The sequence below is a fragment of the Sturnira hondurensis genome, unplaced genomic scaffold, assembly GCF_014824575.4.
Source record: "Sturnira hondurensis isolate 20B ecotype Veracruz unplaced genomic scaffold, ASM1482457v3 Scaffold0010428, whole genome shotgun sequence".
Taxonomy (NCBI): Eukaryota; Metazoa; Chordata; class Mammalia; order Chiroptera; family Phyllostomidae; genus Sturnira; species Sturnira hondurensis.
In genome coordinates, this window is record NW_028083059.1 from 13,347,396 (window position 1) to 13,363,641 (window position 16,246).

A 16,246-nucleotide genomic window follows, 5' to 3' on the forward strand; every position below is an offset into this window, starting at 1 on the left:
TCCCCCTTAGTTTATAACCACGTGTCTCAAGTTCCTTAGATTCTATATTTCCCCCACTATTCTCGCCCTCCCCCTATCTATTTTCTACCTACCCTCTATGCTATTTTCTGTGCCTTCTCCCCCCTTCTCCTCCTCCTACCCCCCTGTTGCTAACCCTCCATGTGTTCTTCATTTCTATGGTTCCACTCCTGATCTAGCTGTCCTCTTGGTTTGCTTGTTTTAGGTGTGGTTGTTAATAATTGTGTGTTTGCTGTCCTTTCACTGTTCATATTTTTCATCATCTCTTTCTTATATAAGTCCCTTTAGCATTTCATATAATAAGGGCTTGGTGATGATGAACTCCTTGAACTTGACCTTATCTGAGAAGCACTTTATCTGTCCTTCCATTCTAAATGAAAGTTTTGCTGGATAAAGCAATCTTGGCTGTAGGTCTTTGGATTTCATGACTTGGAATACTTCTTTCCAGCCCCTTCTTGCCTGTAAGGTCTCTTTTGAGAAATCCGCTGACAGTCTGATGGGTACTCCTTTGTAGGTGACTGTCCCCTTATCTCTTGCTGCTTCTAGGATTCTCTCCTTCATTTTAGTCTTGGCTAATGTAATTATGATGTGCCTTGGTGTGTTCCTTCTTGGGTCCAACTTCTTTGGGACTCTCTAAGCTTCCTGGATTTCCTGGAAGTCCATTTCCTTTGCCAGAACTTCCTAAAGGGAAGTTCTCCTTTATTACTTGTTCAAATACGTTTTCCACTCGTGGCTGTTTCTTTCCCCCTTCTGGTACTCCTATAATCCGGATGTTGGAACGTTTAAAGATGTCCTGGAGGTTCCTAAGCCTCTCCTCATTGTTTTGAATTCTCATTTCTTCATTCCTTTCTGGTCGATGTTTCATTCTTCCTTCTGGTCCATTCCATTGATTTGAGTCCCCGTTTCCTTTCCATCACTATTGGTTTCCTGGACATCTCCCTTCATTTCAATTAGTTTAGCCTTCATATGTTCCTCTAATTTGTGACTGTAATCTACCAATTCTGTGAGCATCCTGATAAACAGTGTCTTAAATTGGGCTTCTGAGAGGCTGGCAATCTGTTAGTCACTTAGAGTTATTGGCTCTGGGACTTTGAGTTCTTCTTGCGCCATCTTTTGGGCTGTTTGTGCTTGTTCCATAGCAGGATCGGAGTGTTCACTAGAGCAGGGCAACTAAGTCGCTGGGTTGTGACGTTGTATGTGGGGGCGAGGTCAAAGAGAAACTATGGGGTCAAAGAGGAACTATGGCGTCCCGCCTGCCTCCTGCTGCCATGGCCCCCACCAGCGCCGCAGCCTCCACTGTCACCGGTCCCACTCGTTTCATTCCACTGCACGAGAGTGTGCCACTGCCGTCAGCCCTCCACCACTGGGTTCGCCCCCTGGGGCTTGCGTGGTCCGTCTCACTGTGCACGAATGTGCGACCTTGGTCAGTCTGCCCCACACCCCGACTGGTTCCGGGCTGCCTGCGCACCTAGGTCAGGGGATCTGTCCTGCCCGACCCAGCTCCGCTGCTGGCTCCGCCCCTCTTACCGTCCCCATTGAACGGTTCGTTGTTGTCGGATTTCCGTATAATTCAATTTTCTGGTCTTTGGGTGTGTCTTTGTTCTCCAAACCTTTGTTGTATTCAAACTTGGCTGTGGGAGAAGGCACAGTGTTTCCACCTATGCCTCCATCTTGGCGGAAGTCCCTCATGTCAGTTTTTTTAACATCTCCTGATCTGCTTCTTCCTTGCTATTTCTACAGGCTTATACTCTTGTCTAGGCCTTCATCATAGTGTTATCACTCAGATAACCACAATAAAGTTTCTATCTCCCCCATCTCTCTAATAAGGCAGTTTTTAGAAGGTTTTAAAAAGTTGGACTATGAAGCATTTATGCTAGTAGTATAAATAAAACATTTCTTTATACCTAATCTTTTGACATATACATTATTGCAAACACATGTTATTACATTATTTCATATAAAAAGATTAGGAAGTACTGGAAAGAATGCTGGGTTGAGAATAAGACCTAGGTCCTTAATTCTGCTCTTAGAAACCTCAACCCCACTGGAGTTTACAAGGGATTATTGGATTAAACAATTTCTAAGGTGACTTCCCAGTCCAAAATTATAGAAATGCACAGATACCTATAAATTAGACATATTTGGTTTTTAAAAATAACTAGAATATGTCCTTATTGAACTACTTACTATATCCCTTATTTACCTTTTGAAAAAAATGAATATTTAAATTACCTAATTGGTTATCTATTTAATAAATAATTTCATTTTTATACATTTTTAAACATTTAAGTAATAAATGTTTCTTAAGTTTAGCAGAGTGTTATCTGAAGGGGGAGCTATAGCATCATAAATACTGTAAAACCATCAAGTGAGAGCACAAATTTCAAAATTAATTGGTGGTTGCCATGCTAATGAAAGCACATCCTTCCATGAACATTTTTAAATAAGTAATGAAATAATATGGCCAACAGAGGAGTGAAACTGTAGTTTTAACCTGTATGACAGACCCTGAAGCAAGAATTAAGGTGTATGCAAGGTTCGAGCACAGATTTATACACAAAGAAATACACGTAAAATCTGATTCAACAGAAGAGCACTGGAGTCAATCAAAGGAACAGGTCACAGTACTGGCTGTGCTACAATTGGGCAAGTTATTTAATCTCCAGTATCGCTGAATAGATGAATGAATGAATCTCTCTGGTCCTCAGTTGCATCATTTATTAAAAAATTAGATTGTCCTCTACAGTTCTTGAAAGCTAAATTTTCTATGGTCTAATATTTTACCTGGGAAAATATAAACTACTCCAAGCACTAACATGCTCGTAAATCTACTTAATATGTATCAATATTAGGACACTCTTCAAAATAAGCTTTCAGTGCACAATGAATACCCCACTAATCCTGATGTCCTTTCAGAGCTAGTTGCAAAGTGTTAATCCTATCACTGATTTTGAAGGCACTTACATGCCTGCTCCTCACAACACAAGACTGCAAGATGCTTAGAATATACGTCCTTTATGATCTGACACCGTGGTATTGAATAACTATTAATACACATTGATGTGCAGTACACTCTTTTAGATGACTGTTGTTCCATGTGTCACTAACTTTTCCTGAAAAAAAGAACTTACTGACACTGACAGTCCTATCTTTTGTAGGATTGCTTTGGTCCCTTGAGCTTACATATCTCAAGTTTATTACAGTCATCCCTCACCTATCATGGGTGTTATGTTCCAGAGACCCCTGCAATAGGTGACAATCTGTGAAGTAGTAGCATTATATATTTTCATTATTTATATATATTTTAAGGCTTTATAAGCCCTTCCCAAACTCCCATAAATCTTTCCCCCTCTCTTATTAACCTTTCCCAAACTCTTATAAACACTTCATATGCTCTTAAACCTACGTAATTTTAACAACCCATAAAATTCTATATGGTACTGCAGGTTTTAACCTGCGATACAGTGAAGCCGCAGTAAGTGGACCACGATATAGCAAGGGATGACTGTATATTGTATTTTAAGCTCGAAATAACTCAGGCTCTGTGTCCCTTCAAAGTAAATCCTCAACAGTTGAATTGAAGTAAGGTATTTCCTTCTCCAAAAGATTATTTAAAAAATGCAGAGAAAGTGAAAATATTTCTGAGGTCATGATATACAAGAATTATTTTGCATATATATATCACTTTGGACAAGAGAAACAAAAGAAATAGTAAACAGGACTGCATCAAAGTAGAAAAGCTTCTGCACACCAAAAGAAACCATCAACAAAATGAAAAGGAAACCCACTGTTTGGGGAAAAAACATTTTCCAATGATACATCAGACAAGGGTTTTTATCTCTAAAATACAGAAAGAACTTACATGACCCAACAGCAGGAAGACAATCCAATTTAAAAATGGGCAAAGGACCTGAATAGACACTTCTCCAAAGAGGACATACATTTGGCCAGTAGATACTAAAAAAATGCGCAGCATCACTCCTCATCAGAGAGATGCAAATTAAAACTACAATAGGTATCACCTCATACCTGCCAGAATGGCTATCATCAGTAAATCAATAAACAACAAGTGCTGGTGAGGATGTGGAGAAAAGGAAATTCTAGTGCACTGCCAGTGGGAATGCAGACTGGTGCAGCCAGTATAGAAAACAGTAGGGTGTTTCCTCAAAAAGTTAAAAATGGAACAGACATTCCACCCAGTGATCCCCCTTCTGGGTCACCAATCAGAAACAATATATGTGCCCCTATTTTCATGCAGCATTATTTACAATAGCCAAGATCAGATCCAGAAACAGCCCAAATGCCCATCCACAGATGAGTGGACAAAAAAGCTGTGGTACATTTACACAATGGAATACCACGTGGCTGTAAAAAAGAAGACCTCTTCCCTTTGCAACAGCACAGATGGACCTGGAGAACATTATGCTAAGTGAAATAAGCCAGTAGGAGAAAGGCAAATACCTTATGATCTCATTTATATGTGGAATCTAATGAACAAAATAAACTGACAAACAAAATAGGACCAAAGACATGGGTTCATGGAACAGACTGACAGATCTCAGCGGGTGAGAGAGAGAGGTATGAAATTAACCAAAGAACATATATGCATATTCCATGGACACAAACAACAATGTAGTGAAGGCCAGAGGCAGGGGGTGGTAAAGGTGGGGCACCTGGCTGGGTCGAGGTGGTCAAAGGGAGGGAATGAGAGACATCTGTCAACAGTGTTAGCAATAAATAATAAATTAAAATAATTTAAAAGATAAATTTCTGTGGGAAAATATCAAAGCTTTACCTGTTTCAATACAAGATTTGTCAAAGGAATATAATCTTTTTAAAATATATTTTATTGATTATGCCATTACAGTTGTCCTATTCCCCCCCTTCATTCCCCTCCACCCTGCACACCCCCTCCCACCTCCATTCCTGCCCTTTAGTTCATCTCCATGTGTCTTAAGTTCTTTAGCTTCTACATTTCCCGTACTACTCTTGCGCTCCCCCTATTTTCTCCCCACTGTCTATGCTACTTATTCTCTGTACCTTCTCCCTGACTCTCCTCCTCCCACTCCCCTGTTGCTAACCTCCCATGTGATCTCCATTTCTGTGGCTCCTCTCCTGTTTTAGGTGTCCGTCAGTTTGCTTTTGTTTTAAGTGTGGTTGTTAATAACTGTGAGTTTGCTGTCCTTTCACTGTTCATATTTTTTATCTTCTTTTTCTTAGATAAGTCCCTTTAACATTTCGTAAAATATGGGCTTGGTGATGATGAACTCCTTGAACTTGACCTTATCTGAGAAGCACTTTATCTGTCCTTCCATTCTAAATGAAAGTTTTGCTGGATAAAGCAATCTTGGATGTAAGTCTTTGGATTTCATGACTTGGAATACTTCTTTCCAGGCCCTTCTTGCCTGTAAGGTCTCTTTTGAGAAATCAGCCGACAGTCTGATGGGAACTCCTTTGTAGGTGACTGTCCCCTTATCTCTTGCTGCTTCAGAATGCTCTCCATTTTAATCTTGGGTAATGTAATTATGATGTGCCTTGGTGTGTTCCTTCTTGAGTTCAACTTCTTTGAGACTCTCTGAGCTTCCTGGATTTCCTGGAAGTCTATTTCCTTTGCCAGACTGGGGAAGTTCTCCTTTATTACTTGTTCAAATAACTTTTCCACCTGTTGCTCTTCCTCTTCCCCTTCTGGTACCCCTATAATCCGGATGTTGGAATGTTTAAAGATGTCCTGGAGGTTCCTAAGCCTCTCCTCCCTTTTTTAAGTTCTTGTTTCTTCATTCTTTTCTGTTTGGTTGTTTCTTTCTTCCTTCTGGTCCACTCCATTGATTTGAGTCCCAGTTTTCTTTCCATCAATATTGGTTCCCTGTGCATTTTCCTTCAGTTCACTTAGTGTAGACTTCATTTTTTCATCTAATTTGTGACCAAAATCAACCAGTTCTGTTAACATCCTGATCACCAATATTTTGAACTGTGCATCTGATAGGTTGGCTATCTCTTGGTTGCCTAAAAGTATTGGCTCTGGGGCTTTGATTTGTTCTTCTGATCGAGCCATTTTTGGTCAGTTCACACCTGTTAAGTATGAGTGGCAGAGCCTTAGGTGTTCACCAAGGCAAGTCAACCCAGGTTGCTGGGTTGTGACGCTGTATGTGGGGGTGGGGTCAGAGAGGGAACAATGGTGCTTGTTCCACACTCTCTGGGTTTTCAGTCCCCTCTGCCGCTTCCCACAAGCTGGCACCTTTTAAATCAGTGCTTTTAGGCTTTATTTCCCATCAGGGGCCCCGGGTTGCACAGTCTGTCTTGCTGCCTGTTTTTGCCTAGTTTATCTGCACGCAAATGTGTGAATTTGGTCAGCCCCACACAGCTTGTGTCCCCAGGTCTGGCTGCCACAAAGTTTTCCTGCCGCAACCCCTCTCTGCTTGCTGCAAACGCGGCCCCTCTTACTGGTCTGGTTAAATGGCCATCGGACTTCGGTACAGTTCAATTTTTTGTCTGTTCTGGTTGTGTTTTGTTTCTAAATCTTCGTTGTCCTTCACCTTGGTTGTGCAAGGAGGGACAGTGTTTCCACCTACGCCTCCATCTTAGCCAGAAGAAGGAATATAATCTTTGCAAATGATTTCAGAACCTGAAACTTTAATTTTAACACCAATCCTTTTTACTTCCAGTACTATATATGTGGCATACTTGTCAAGTATGTTTCTTTCATAGATAATTATTTTCTTTTACACTTTTCTCACAATTAAGCATACTTTCTCTTTTTTCTGCACACTGTCAAAGCAGAATCCAAAATAAATATTTGATGGTTTTACCCCATGAATATGTTACTGATCTCTATCTCACTGTATACAGGAGTGACCAATGAACTATAAGGTAGGCAGTTTTCAACAATATGCCTCATTGTTTCTGTGTTTGTATTAGAGTTCAGCAAAATGATATACAGCTAAACAAATTTTTAGAAATGAAAAAATGGCTAGACATCAGATAGAAGTTCTGTTTATTTATTTATCCTTCATTTGTTTTAGCCAACATAAGTACTAAGGGACTAAGACTAGGAAGTGTTAGAGACACAGAGATGAGTCAGTCTCTGCCCACCGATCTAACAGTTAAAGAGACTATCAAACCATAGAACATAGAGGAATGTATATTTTGATTAACAGTGCAAAAATACAAGGAAGAAAAGTCATGTGCAGTCAAAATGGCACAGAGACAAAAAATAACTTCTATCAGGAAAGAAAATAGGGGAACACAATTTTGAAACTGCTACTCACAAAATGTCTTGCTATTAAGCTGATATGGTATAGTATTCTTTGAACACAAGGACTATTTTGGTGTTTTTAAATATCAAGATTAGGCCTTTGCCAAATTAAGTCTTTGGGCAACTCATTCCAAGAAGTCTAGTAAGGGGATATTGTCCAGAAGGTTTTGGTATTAAGTCAATAGTTCTAAACTTCTTCATATTAGCTAAAAATAATAAAATCTGGGAAGTGTGCTGGTTTATAATACCAATGAATATATACTCTAGCACTTAGGGGAGATCAACACTTAGTCCTGTGACACAGGGTGGGAACAATTTAGTCTCCTCTCTTGTGCTGTTTCTTTTTGATTATTTTATGCTCTTCTCTTCCCATGTTATTGCAGTAAGATAGCCTTGGGGCTCCTCCTGCTTGGAAGGGTATATCCCCTACATACTTCTACCTCCTGCCCCCATTCACCTAAAGAAGGACAAGCAGATTCAAAACAAAACAAAAACAAAACAAAAACAAAAACAAAACTTGGGTGGAATCCAAGGGAAGAAAGCTTAACTAAAGCTTACTTCTAGTCTTAAAAGATCTTTCTAACTTATACACTGACCCAATGGGATAGGAATAGAGTTTATTCTGAGGTCAGGGCAGGCTCATTAACACATTTGCAGAGCTATAAGCAGTAAGGTTTCTAGATTACCTGTTGGCATTTTGTAGGCTTCCCCAAACTCTCTTTTATTTTTCTAAATTAAAAAAAAAAAAACTTCGTAACATTGACTTTTCTCTTGACTTATAAAAGTATTACATGTTCTTGGTTTAAAAAATAAAAACTGGAAGCTACAAATATAGACCCATTAGTCTAACTATCACTGGGCATTATTAGTATTCTGACATTCCAGAGGTACTTCAAAATGTGTCTAAAATGGAATTTATCTTCTTTCTATATCCTGCTCTACTCCCTGTAATTCCCACCCACTTAAGGAATGGCCTACCCTTTGTGGTTACTTCAGCTTAGATACCTAATAATATACTTGATTCTTCTATATCTTCCTTAGCCCCATCCAATCAAAACCACAATGAGATTTTAGTTCCAAGTTATTGCTTTTATTTAAAACTTGTATTTTCTTTTTCCATAAACATTTCTGACATTAATAAAATTTTCATAATAGTCATATTAACAATAATCTAATTTTAACTTGTTTCCTCAGGTCAATCCTATTTCTTTTATTTCATAACAACTCTATTAGTAAATTCTTTGTTTCGATCATTTCTAAAACAGCTGTCATACTTCTTTGTTTTCCTGACAGAAGTCATGTAGGTTGGTTTATTTCCCCAAAATTTAAACTATTATTGCTCTTGCCCTCTCTAATAAATTATAGGGCTTGGCAGCTGTGTTAAGCAATATTTTTCTTCTCTTGAAAAACTCCTTAGACAGTATCTATTTATGCTTTTTGTTATAAAAGTATTGTCACCTTGATTACATTTTTTCATTTTGAAATCTTACTTGTTCTATATAAGTGTTGCACTTGTAGAACTTTCCTTTACCCTGAAAATTGAATACTACAAGATATGTCTGCACATAACTTTAAATAGAAAGTTATTTTTTAGAGACCATTTCCTTTATTGATTTGTTTTTTCCCGGAGCTAATCCGGTTTCTCTATACTATATTTTACCTCCATACATTTTGGGGGGTTGTCCCTTTTTTACAATTTCATTTCCCATTTCAGTTGAAGATACCCTGAACTCAAATTGCATAAGAACATAACTGATTCTTTTTTAACTGTCTTATCATGTAATTGATTGTAAAAGGTGTTATTCTCCTTATTCATCTTTATCTAGAATATCTAGAACAGAGAGCTGTTTTACTAATGGGAAGTCTCTGACCAACCTTCCAAGCCCAAACCAACGGAGAAGGGAAAAATTTTAATTTGTTAGATCAATACAAAGAGGAAACTATAATGAGACAATCACACCTTTATAAGACTTTCTTACATCTGTGTATTGGGACATACTACCTTTGGTTTGGGTTATACCTTCATTCTCTCAATAGAAGGAATGCTCTCATACAAAGCCATACATTCCATTTTTATTGTAGGTATAACAGTCATATCAGGATTCCTGTTCTATGGGCTCTGATGCACACTTGGTGCACTCTCAAGAAGTACCAACAACTCCTTTCCTCCCTGGCTGCTTGAAGATCAGCTACCATCATGAACAACACAATAACTATCCTTGGATCAGGAAGTTTATGACCAACAGACTACTCCAGTGGAAACAAATGGTCCTTGACATCCTTCACCCTAGGAAAGCAACAGTACCTGAGACCGAAAATTTTGAAAGAAACTATCCAAAATATATAAGACCATAGCATATGTTATCTTTGTATTTAGATTCACAACCCACTCTTAATTTACAAGTTTAGTTTATTGTCTTTCTGTTTTTACATTAGAACCAAACTCCATAATAACAAGCTTACTACTATTTACTACTTTTTGCTTACTACTATTTGTCCCACAGCTTAGTACCTAGCATATAGTGGGAACACAATAAATATCTGCTGAGTAAAAGCTGAAGAATGGATTGCCAAGATCACAAGTTTCAAAGGAGAAAATGAATGGAAAATTAGTAAGTTTTAAATACTTGACTACAGGCTCAAGCTCCATGATGACATGTATTTTTACCTCTTTTGCTGAATGTAGGAATGGATAAAGTAAAACGTTTAATATAACATTCCTAATTTCACTGATTCTAATACGCACTTTTAAATATTTGTACCACTCTAAAATCAGAATATTTTGTACATTCATCCTAGAATTCATGTCACCCCGATAATGGTCATGATGTAGTTGTAATTCTCCTTGAATGGACATTCAAAGAGTACAGAAGCTTGAAAAGGGTATATTGTGACTCAGAATAAAATCCAAAACTAGCAGAGCACTTTTTTAATTCTTGGGAACCAAATGTGTGGGATGGGTGTAGAGCAATTGATCTAATTTAACAACACCTCTGAAGCAGGTCAAAAGTTGGCTAAACAGAACCATAAAGCCAGCTTAAGCTTTTAAAAAAGCCAAATTCAATGGCCTTTAGTTTTTATTTCAGAAAATGCTATTTCACCAACACTTTGATGTTGCTGAAGACAAAATAGTATTAAAAAACAGACATCAATAGGTGATTGGAAAAGCAAATCTGGATTCAGATTCTGAATGTGAAGAAGTTTTAGATATACTTTACACAAATAAGTTTGCTTATAATTTTTCTCTATTGTGTATGTAATAGAATGATTAATTATAAAAAATCTATTCATTGTAAAAGCTTGCTTTAAATAAACATGAAAGAAAAAGTCTAGGTGAAAGAAAGCACTGGACTCTTCCTAAAGGTGGACAGCAATACTCATGTTTGACCATCACCAGCCTTTCTTGTTAATACCATAGGAATAAATGTAAAATACATTGTGTGAACAATTTACCCCTAGGGGGAGCTCAAAGCACATCTTCCTTGATTCCACCACAAAGGAGTGCTGATGAGATAAATGGCAACGACACACATTAGTTAGTGAGCCCAAGTACTACTAGGTATTTGTTCTCTTCTTAAACAAATGCTAAAAAGATCAATGTTCTTGCCATCTACAAGAGGTTTTGGATATTTTTTATTCTCTTCTCTCATACAGAATGTGCAAAACTATGTACCTTCTATCTTGGGGAGGCTATTGAGAAAAAGAGAAAAATCAGGGTACAGTCAAGGGGAAAAGTGCATGGAACAGACAGCCTGAGTCTAGTCTAGGTAAGTAAGGGCCAAGCTCTACATGGGGCTTTAAAACCAAAACCTGGAGCAATAAAAAATGAGTATATGTCCAGGATGTGCTTAGAAATCTGTATTGGTGGTGACAGTAGGTCTGGTGTAGCAAATATAGAATTGGAATCCTATTCATAAATTGTTTAGAAATACAGCTAAAAGTTCATTTTAAGAAACACTCTTTCTCCACTAGTGTAACAAGGTCCTAAACATCACCACCTTAGTTAAATATAAAAATTACAGACAATAAATAACCAATATACTATTTTTAAGGAGAGAATAAAGGCCTGCTTTAAATGTAGACAAAATGTGAAGTATTAAATTGTTTTACCTGAAATGATCCAAGAATATCCTTTAAGGGTTCTTCATAAAACTCATCTCTTCCAAAGAACAGCAGCAACTCAAAGAAACTCCTAGGAAGAATAAGTGAATGATAATTTTCATTGCTTCTTTGACTTTTTTGTCCCACTTTAAAAGAATCTCAAGAGACAGCAGTTATGTATTATCAGATATATAGTTTTAAAATAGTTGGTTTTCAAACACACTGATCATTGAGGATTCATGTTACATATTCAGTAAAAATTTAATAGAAGCATCTTCGAGTAAAATAGAAAGAAATGCACTTAAGTTCTAAAACTACAGAATGCATAACTACATTACTAATGCCTACCGGGTTCACACTGCAAAAAAAAACAAAAAAAAAAAACCAACAACAACAGGATACCAGGTGCCCAAAACTTGGCTACACATGTGAAGATGATCTAAAATGAGTACACACTCCTAGTATAATGGACCCTGGAAAAAATTCAAAATCTAATTTTTTTCAGAGGGATATAAGGAATGGATAAATTGACACAAAATACATTAAGAGGAACCATGAAACTCTGCACCAACATTTACATTATAGCAATAACACTAATTATGTATCTAATTAATGACACATGGATCCTCAAACTCTACGCTTACCTTATCATTACCCACTTATGACAGACTGCCCCAAATCTCATTTTTAAATGAGTTATTTGCAAAATATTACCAAAGACACTGAAATTGAGAACAGACTGACAGTGATGACTAGAGAGGAGGTGATTACAGAGGAAAAGGGTGAAGGGTTTGCAGGAACAATTATAAAGGACACATGGACAATAACAAGGGGAGATGGAAATGGGAGGGAGGGAGGGAGAGCTGGGGTGGTGCAGAAGGGTAGGGGGGAAAGGCAGAAGATAAAAAAAGTGTTAAAAAATAAATAGTAACATATTTTCCAAATAACTCAAGTATTTTATGTGCCTTTAAAAATTCATTAATTAGTTTGTACAGAAAGAAACATGACTTATTTCCTAATCACAAGCATGGAAAAGTATAATATTATATATTGCTTTGCTATCCTAAATGACACATCCTTCAAAGTCTTGAAATGTAGAAGACACTCAACTATAAATAGCTAAAGCTGTATTTTTCTTTTTTAAAAATATTTTATTTATTTATCTTTAGAGGGGAAGGGATGGAGAGAGGGAGAGAAATATCAATGTATGGTTGCCTCTGCCGAGGACACACAATGTATCGTGTGTCCCCTGCCGGGAACTGGCCTGCAACCCAGGCATGTGCCCTGACTGGGAATCGAACCTCGATCCTCTGATTCGCAGGCCCGTGCTCAATCCACTGAGCTACACCAGCCAGGGCTAAAGCTGTATTTTTCTCAACACTTTTTACCTTTAATCAAAATCACTAATAAAGACTGAAATTTTTCATGCAAACGTAAGTATGAAACTGTGTCATTTTAAAAACTGGATAAAAGACCTAAGCATTACACAATTACAAAGACCCTTCTAAACATAGCATAGCAATGTTCAGTTCATACCTCTTGAACTGATATTTTTATAAATTTGACTAAATTTTTAAATGTCTACAGACACAAACCATAAATGCAGTCAAAAGCAAAATGATTCACTGGGAAAGAATCTTTGCTGATTTCCTTAATTAAAAAGCTTATACAAGTAATTCTTTATAACGTCAAAAACCCAGTAGAAAACTGGGAGAAAAGACTACTTCTGTCACAGAAAAGAAATGCAGGGGAATTTTTATTTCAAATATGAAAAGATGTTCTACTTCAATCAATTAAGTAAGTAAAACTTTATGAAGATGAAATACCATTTTTCTTCATATTTATGAAAATGAAAATGTTGATAGATTCTATGATGACTCTGATGTGGAGAGATAGACTGATGTACATAGTATTATCCATGGCTGCTTTAGTGCTACAAGAACAGTAGTATGGTTACAGCAGACACTCTACGGTCCTAAAGTCTAAAATATCTGGCCCTTGAAAAAAATGTTTACCAACCTCAGCTTTAGACAGTTGTTTCAGTGATTAAAAGTTAGGGCTATTTCATTTTATATGTATGGTTCAGGTTTTACCGTTTCCAGTTCTCTTCATTTCTCTGGGTAGATTTTCTGTCTAGCACCATGTTTGTGGTACTTTTTTTTTTTTTTTTTTTTTTTGCATTTCAGGTCTTCTGGAAATGAATTCTTTCAGCTTTCTCCTCCCTGAAAACATGCTTGTTTCTCCCTCTCAAATTGAGACTTAACTTTTTTGTTTCAGGACTTTAAAGATGTCAATTTGTAATGGTCTGGCTTGCATAGTTCCTGAGGTGTCTTCTATATTTATCATTAGTCTTCTAAATTAGGTAATATCTTTTTACTCTTGCAGCCCTCAAGACTTTCTGAGTGATTTTCAGAGTTTGAATGTTAAGCCTTCAAGATTTTCTCAGTGATTTTCAGAGTTTGAATGTTAAGCATGCAGATGATCTACATGGTTGTGTTTGTGTGTGTCACAAATTATCCTGTTTATTTTTCTAGAAATTTCTTGATCTGTGGTTAAAGGGTCCTCTTAGACATAATTATTATATCTCTTCTGAGGTCTCCTTTTACACAAACCAGTGCTTCTCCCTCACCATCTCTAGTCTCTAGACTCTACCAATAACTCCTCTCTCCTTTATCCTTCCACTTCTAGGGCTAAAAGCAACTTACTAGAGTGATAAGTCTGATTCACCATTCTCTTCTTATCTCCTTTCAATTTTCTAACAATTTTGAAAGAGGTTCTATGAATTAAATTCCCTCCACTGAATTATCTAGCACGACTTACATTTCCCTAACTAGATCTTGATTGAAATAATCTATATATCTTAATCAAAAAGGAAATGGAAACGGAAACAAAAATACATTTATCAATGATCATTTCCTATAACACCAATAGGAAATTATTTTTGGTCTCCTGATGTTCCAAAATTAGAACAGAAAATTTTTTCAGAACATCATAGCTTAAGAAAACTATAACCAATAGGCTATAGCCAACATAAGTCCCATATTTGTTTTTATTAAATACTAAAAAAGACATCAATTTGTCTTGGTGCCTTGATACTGTGAGATTTTCTTTTCTATTGAGCTATCATTGACATGTAACATTATATTAGATTCAGGTATACAACATGATTTGGTATTTCCATATACTGGAAAAATTATCTTCACAACATTCTAGTTAATATCTATCACCACACAGTCACAACTTTTTCTTTTTGTGATATGAATTGTTAAGATCTACTCCCTTTAACAACTTTCTTTTTTTTTCCCCCCTAAAATATTCTTGTCTGGATAGGATTCAGGTGGTCTTTTTTTTTTAAGATTTTATTTATTTATCTTTAGAGGGGAAGGGAAGGAGAGAAGGAGGTAAGTATCAATGTATGGTTGCCTCTAGTGAGTCCCCCACTGGGAACTGGCCTGCAACCCAGGCATGTGCCCTGACTGGGAATCAAACCGCAATCATGTGGTTCGCAGGCCCGAGCTCAATCCACTGAGCTACACCAGCCAGGGTCCCTTTAACAACTTTCAAATGTACAATACAATGTTTGTAGCTCTAGTCACCGTGCTGTACATTAAATCCCAATGACTTATTCATTTTATAACTGGAAAGCTGTACTTTTTGACCACCTTCACCTATTTGGCCCACCCTCATTATAGCAACTATCAACCTGTTCTGAATATCTGAGTTTTGTTTTGTTTAGATTTCATATACATTTTTCTCTCTGAATTATGTCGCTTAGCATGATGCCCTCAAAGTCCACATATGTTGTCACAAATATTAAGATTTCCTTATTTTTTATAAGTGATAATATCCCATTATATATATATATGTGTGTGTGTGTGTGATAATATCCCATTATATATGTGTGTGTGTGTCCATTTTCTTTATCTATTCATCCATCACTGGATATATGGCAGGCTTTCCATGTCTTACCTATTGTAAATAATGCTTCAGTGAACACAGAGGTGCAAGTATCTTTTCGAGTTAGTGTTTTCATTTCCTTTGGATAAATACCCAGGTATGGAACTGCTTGATGACATGTGGTAATTCTTTTTTTAATTGTTTATGGTACATCCATACTGGTTTTCATAATAACAACACTATTTTACACAACTACCAACAGTGCACAGGGGTTCCCTTGTCTTTACATGCTTGCCAATTCTTATTTGTTATTTTGGGGGGCAAAAAAAACATTCTAATAGGTGTGAGGTGATACCTCATTGTTGTTTTGCTTTTGACTAATGATTTCCTTTATAGTCCAGGTTTTTTTAGTTTGATGTAGTCCGACTAGTGTTTTGCTTTTGTTGCCTTTGCCTTTGGTATCAAGTAAAAAAAAAAAGAAAGAAAGAAAGAAAGAAAGAAATTGCCCCCAAGACTGATGTCAAAGGAGCTTTCTGTCTCTATTTTCTTCTAGGGGTTTTATGGTTTCAGGTTTTATGTTCAAGTCTTTAATCCATCTTGAGTTGATTTCTGTGTATGGTACAATAGTGGTTCAGTTTCATGCTTTTAAATGTGGCTGTCCATTTTTTCCAACTCCATCCCCCACTGAATATTCTTGGCTCCTTTGTTGTATTCTAATTGACCATGTATGCATGGGTTTATTTCTGGGCCAATATCATACACTTTTGGTTAGCTTTGTAATATAGTTTGAAATCAGGAAAAGGGATGCCTCCGGCTTTGTTCTTTATCAATACTACCTTGGCTATTCAGGATCTTTTGTGGTTCCACACATATTTTAGGAATTATTTGTTTATTTTTAAATATATTTAAAATATATTTTTAAATATATATTATATTTAAAAATATATTATAAAATATAATACATTTTTAAAAAATATA

At 36.7% G+C, this 16,246-nt stretch overlaps 1 protein-coding gene and 1 long non-coding RNA gene across 4 annotated transcripts in view; one reads left to right on the plus strand and one right to left on the minus strand.

Moving 5' to 3' along the window:
- The window catches only part of LOC118995864 (uncharacterized), a 38,076-nt gene extending 28,017 nt beyond the window's left edge, over nt 1-10,059 (plus strand). Inside the window, exon 3 of the long non-coding RNA XR_005068368.1 lies at nt 9,353-10,059. This is a non-coding gene — a long non-coding RNA (uncharacterized LOC118995864). The remainder of the gene's footprint in view (nt 1-9,352) is intronic.
- The window catches only part of ZNF654 (zinc finger protein 654), an 80,711-nt gene that overhangs the window by 22,822 nt on the left and 41,643 nt on the right, over nt 1-16,246 (minus strand). For all 3 annotated transcript variants that reach the window (XM_037059005.1, XM_037059004.1, XM_037059006.1), the window contains one exon: nt 11,381-11,462. In XM_037059005.1, coding sequence (XP_036914900.1) covers nt 11,381-11,462 — 82 coding nt within the window. The remainder of the gene's footprint in view (nt 1-11,380; nt 11,463-16,246) is intronic.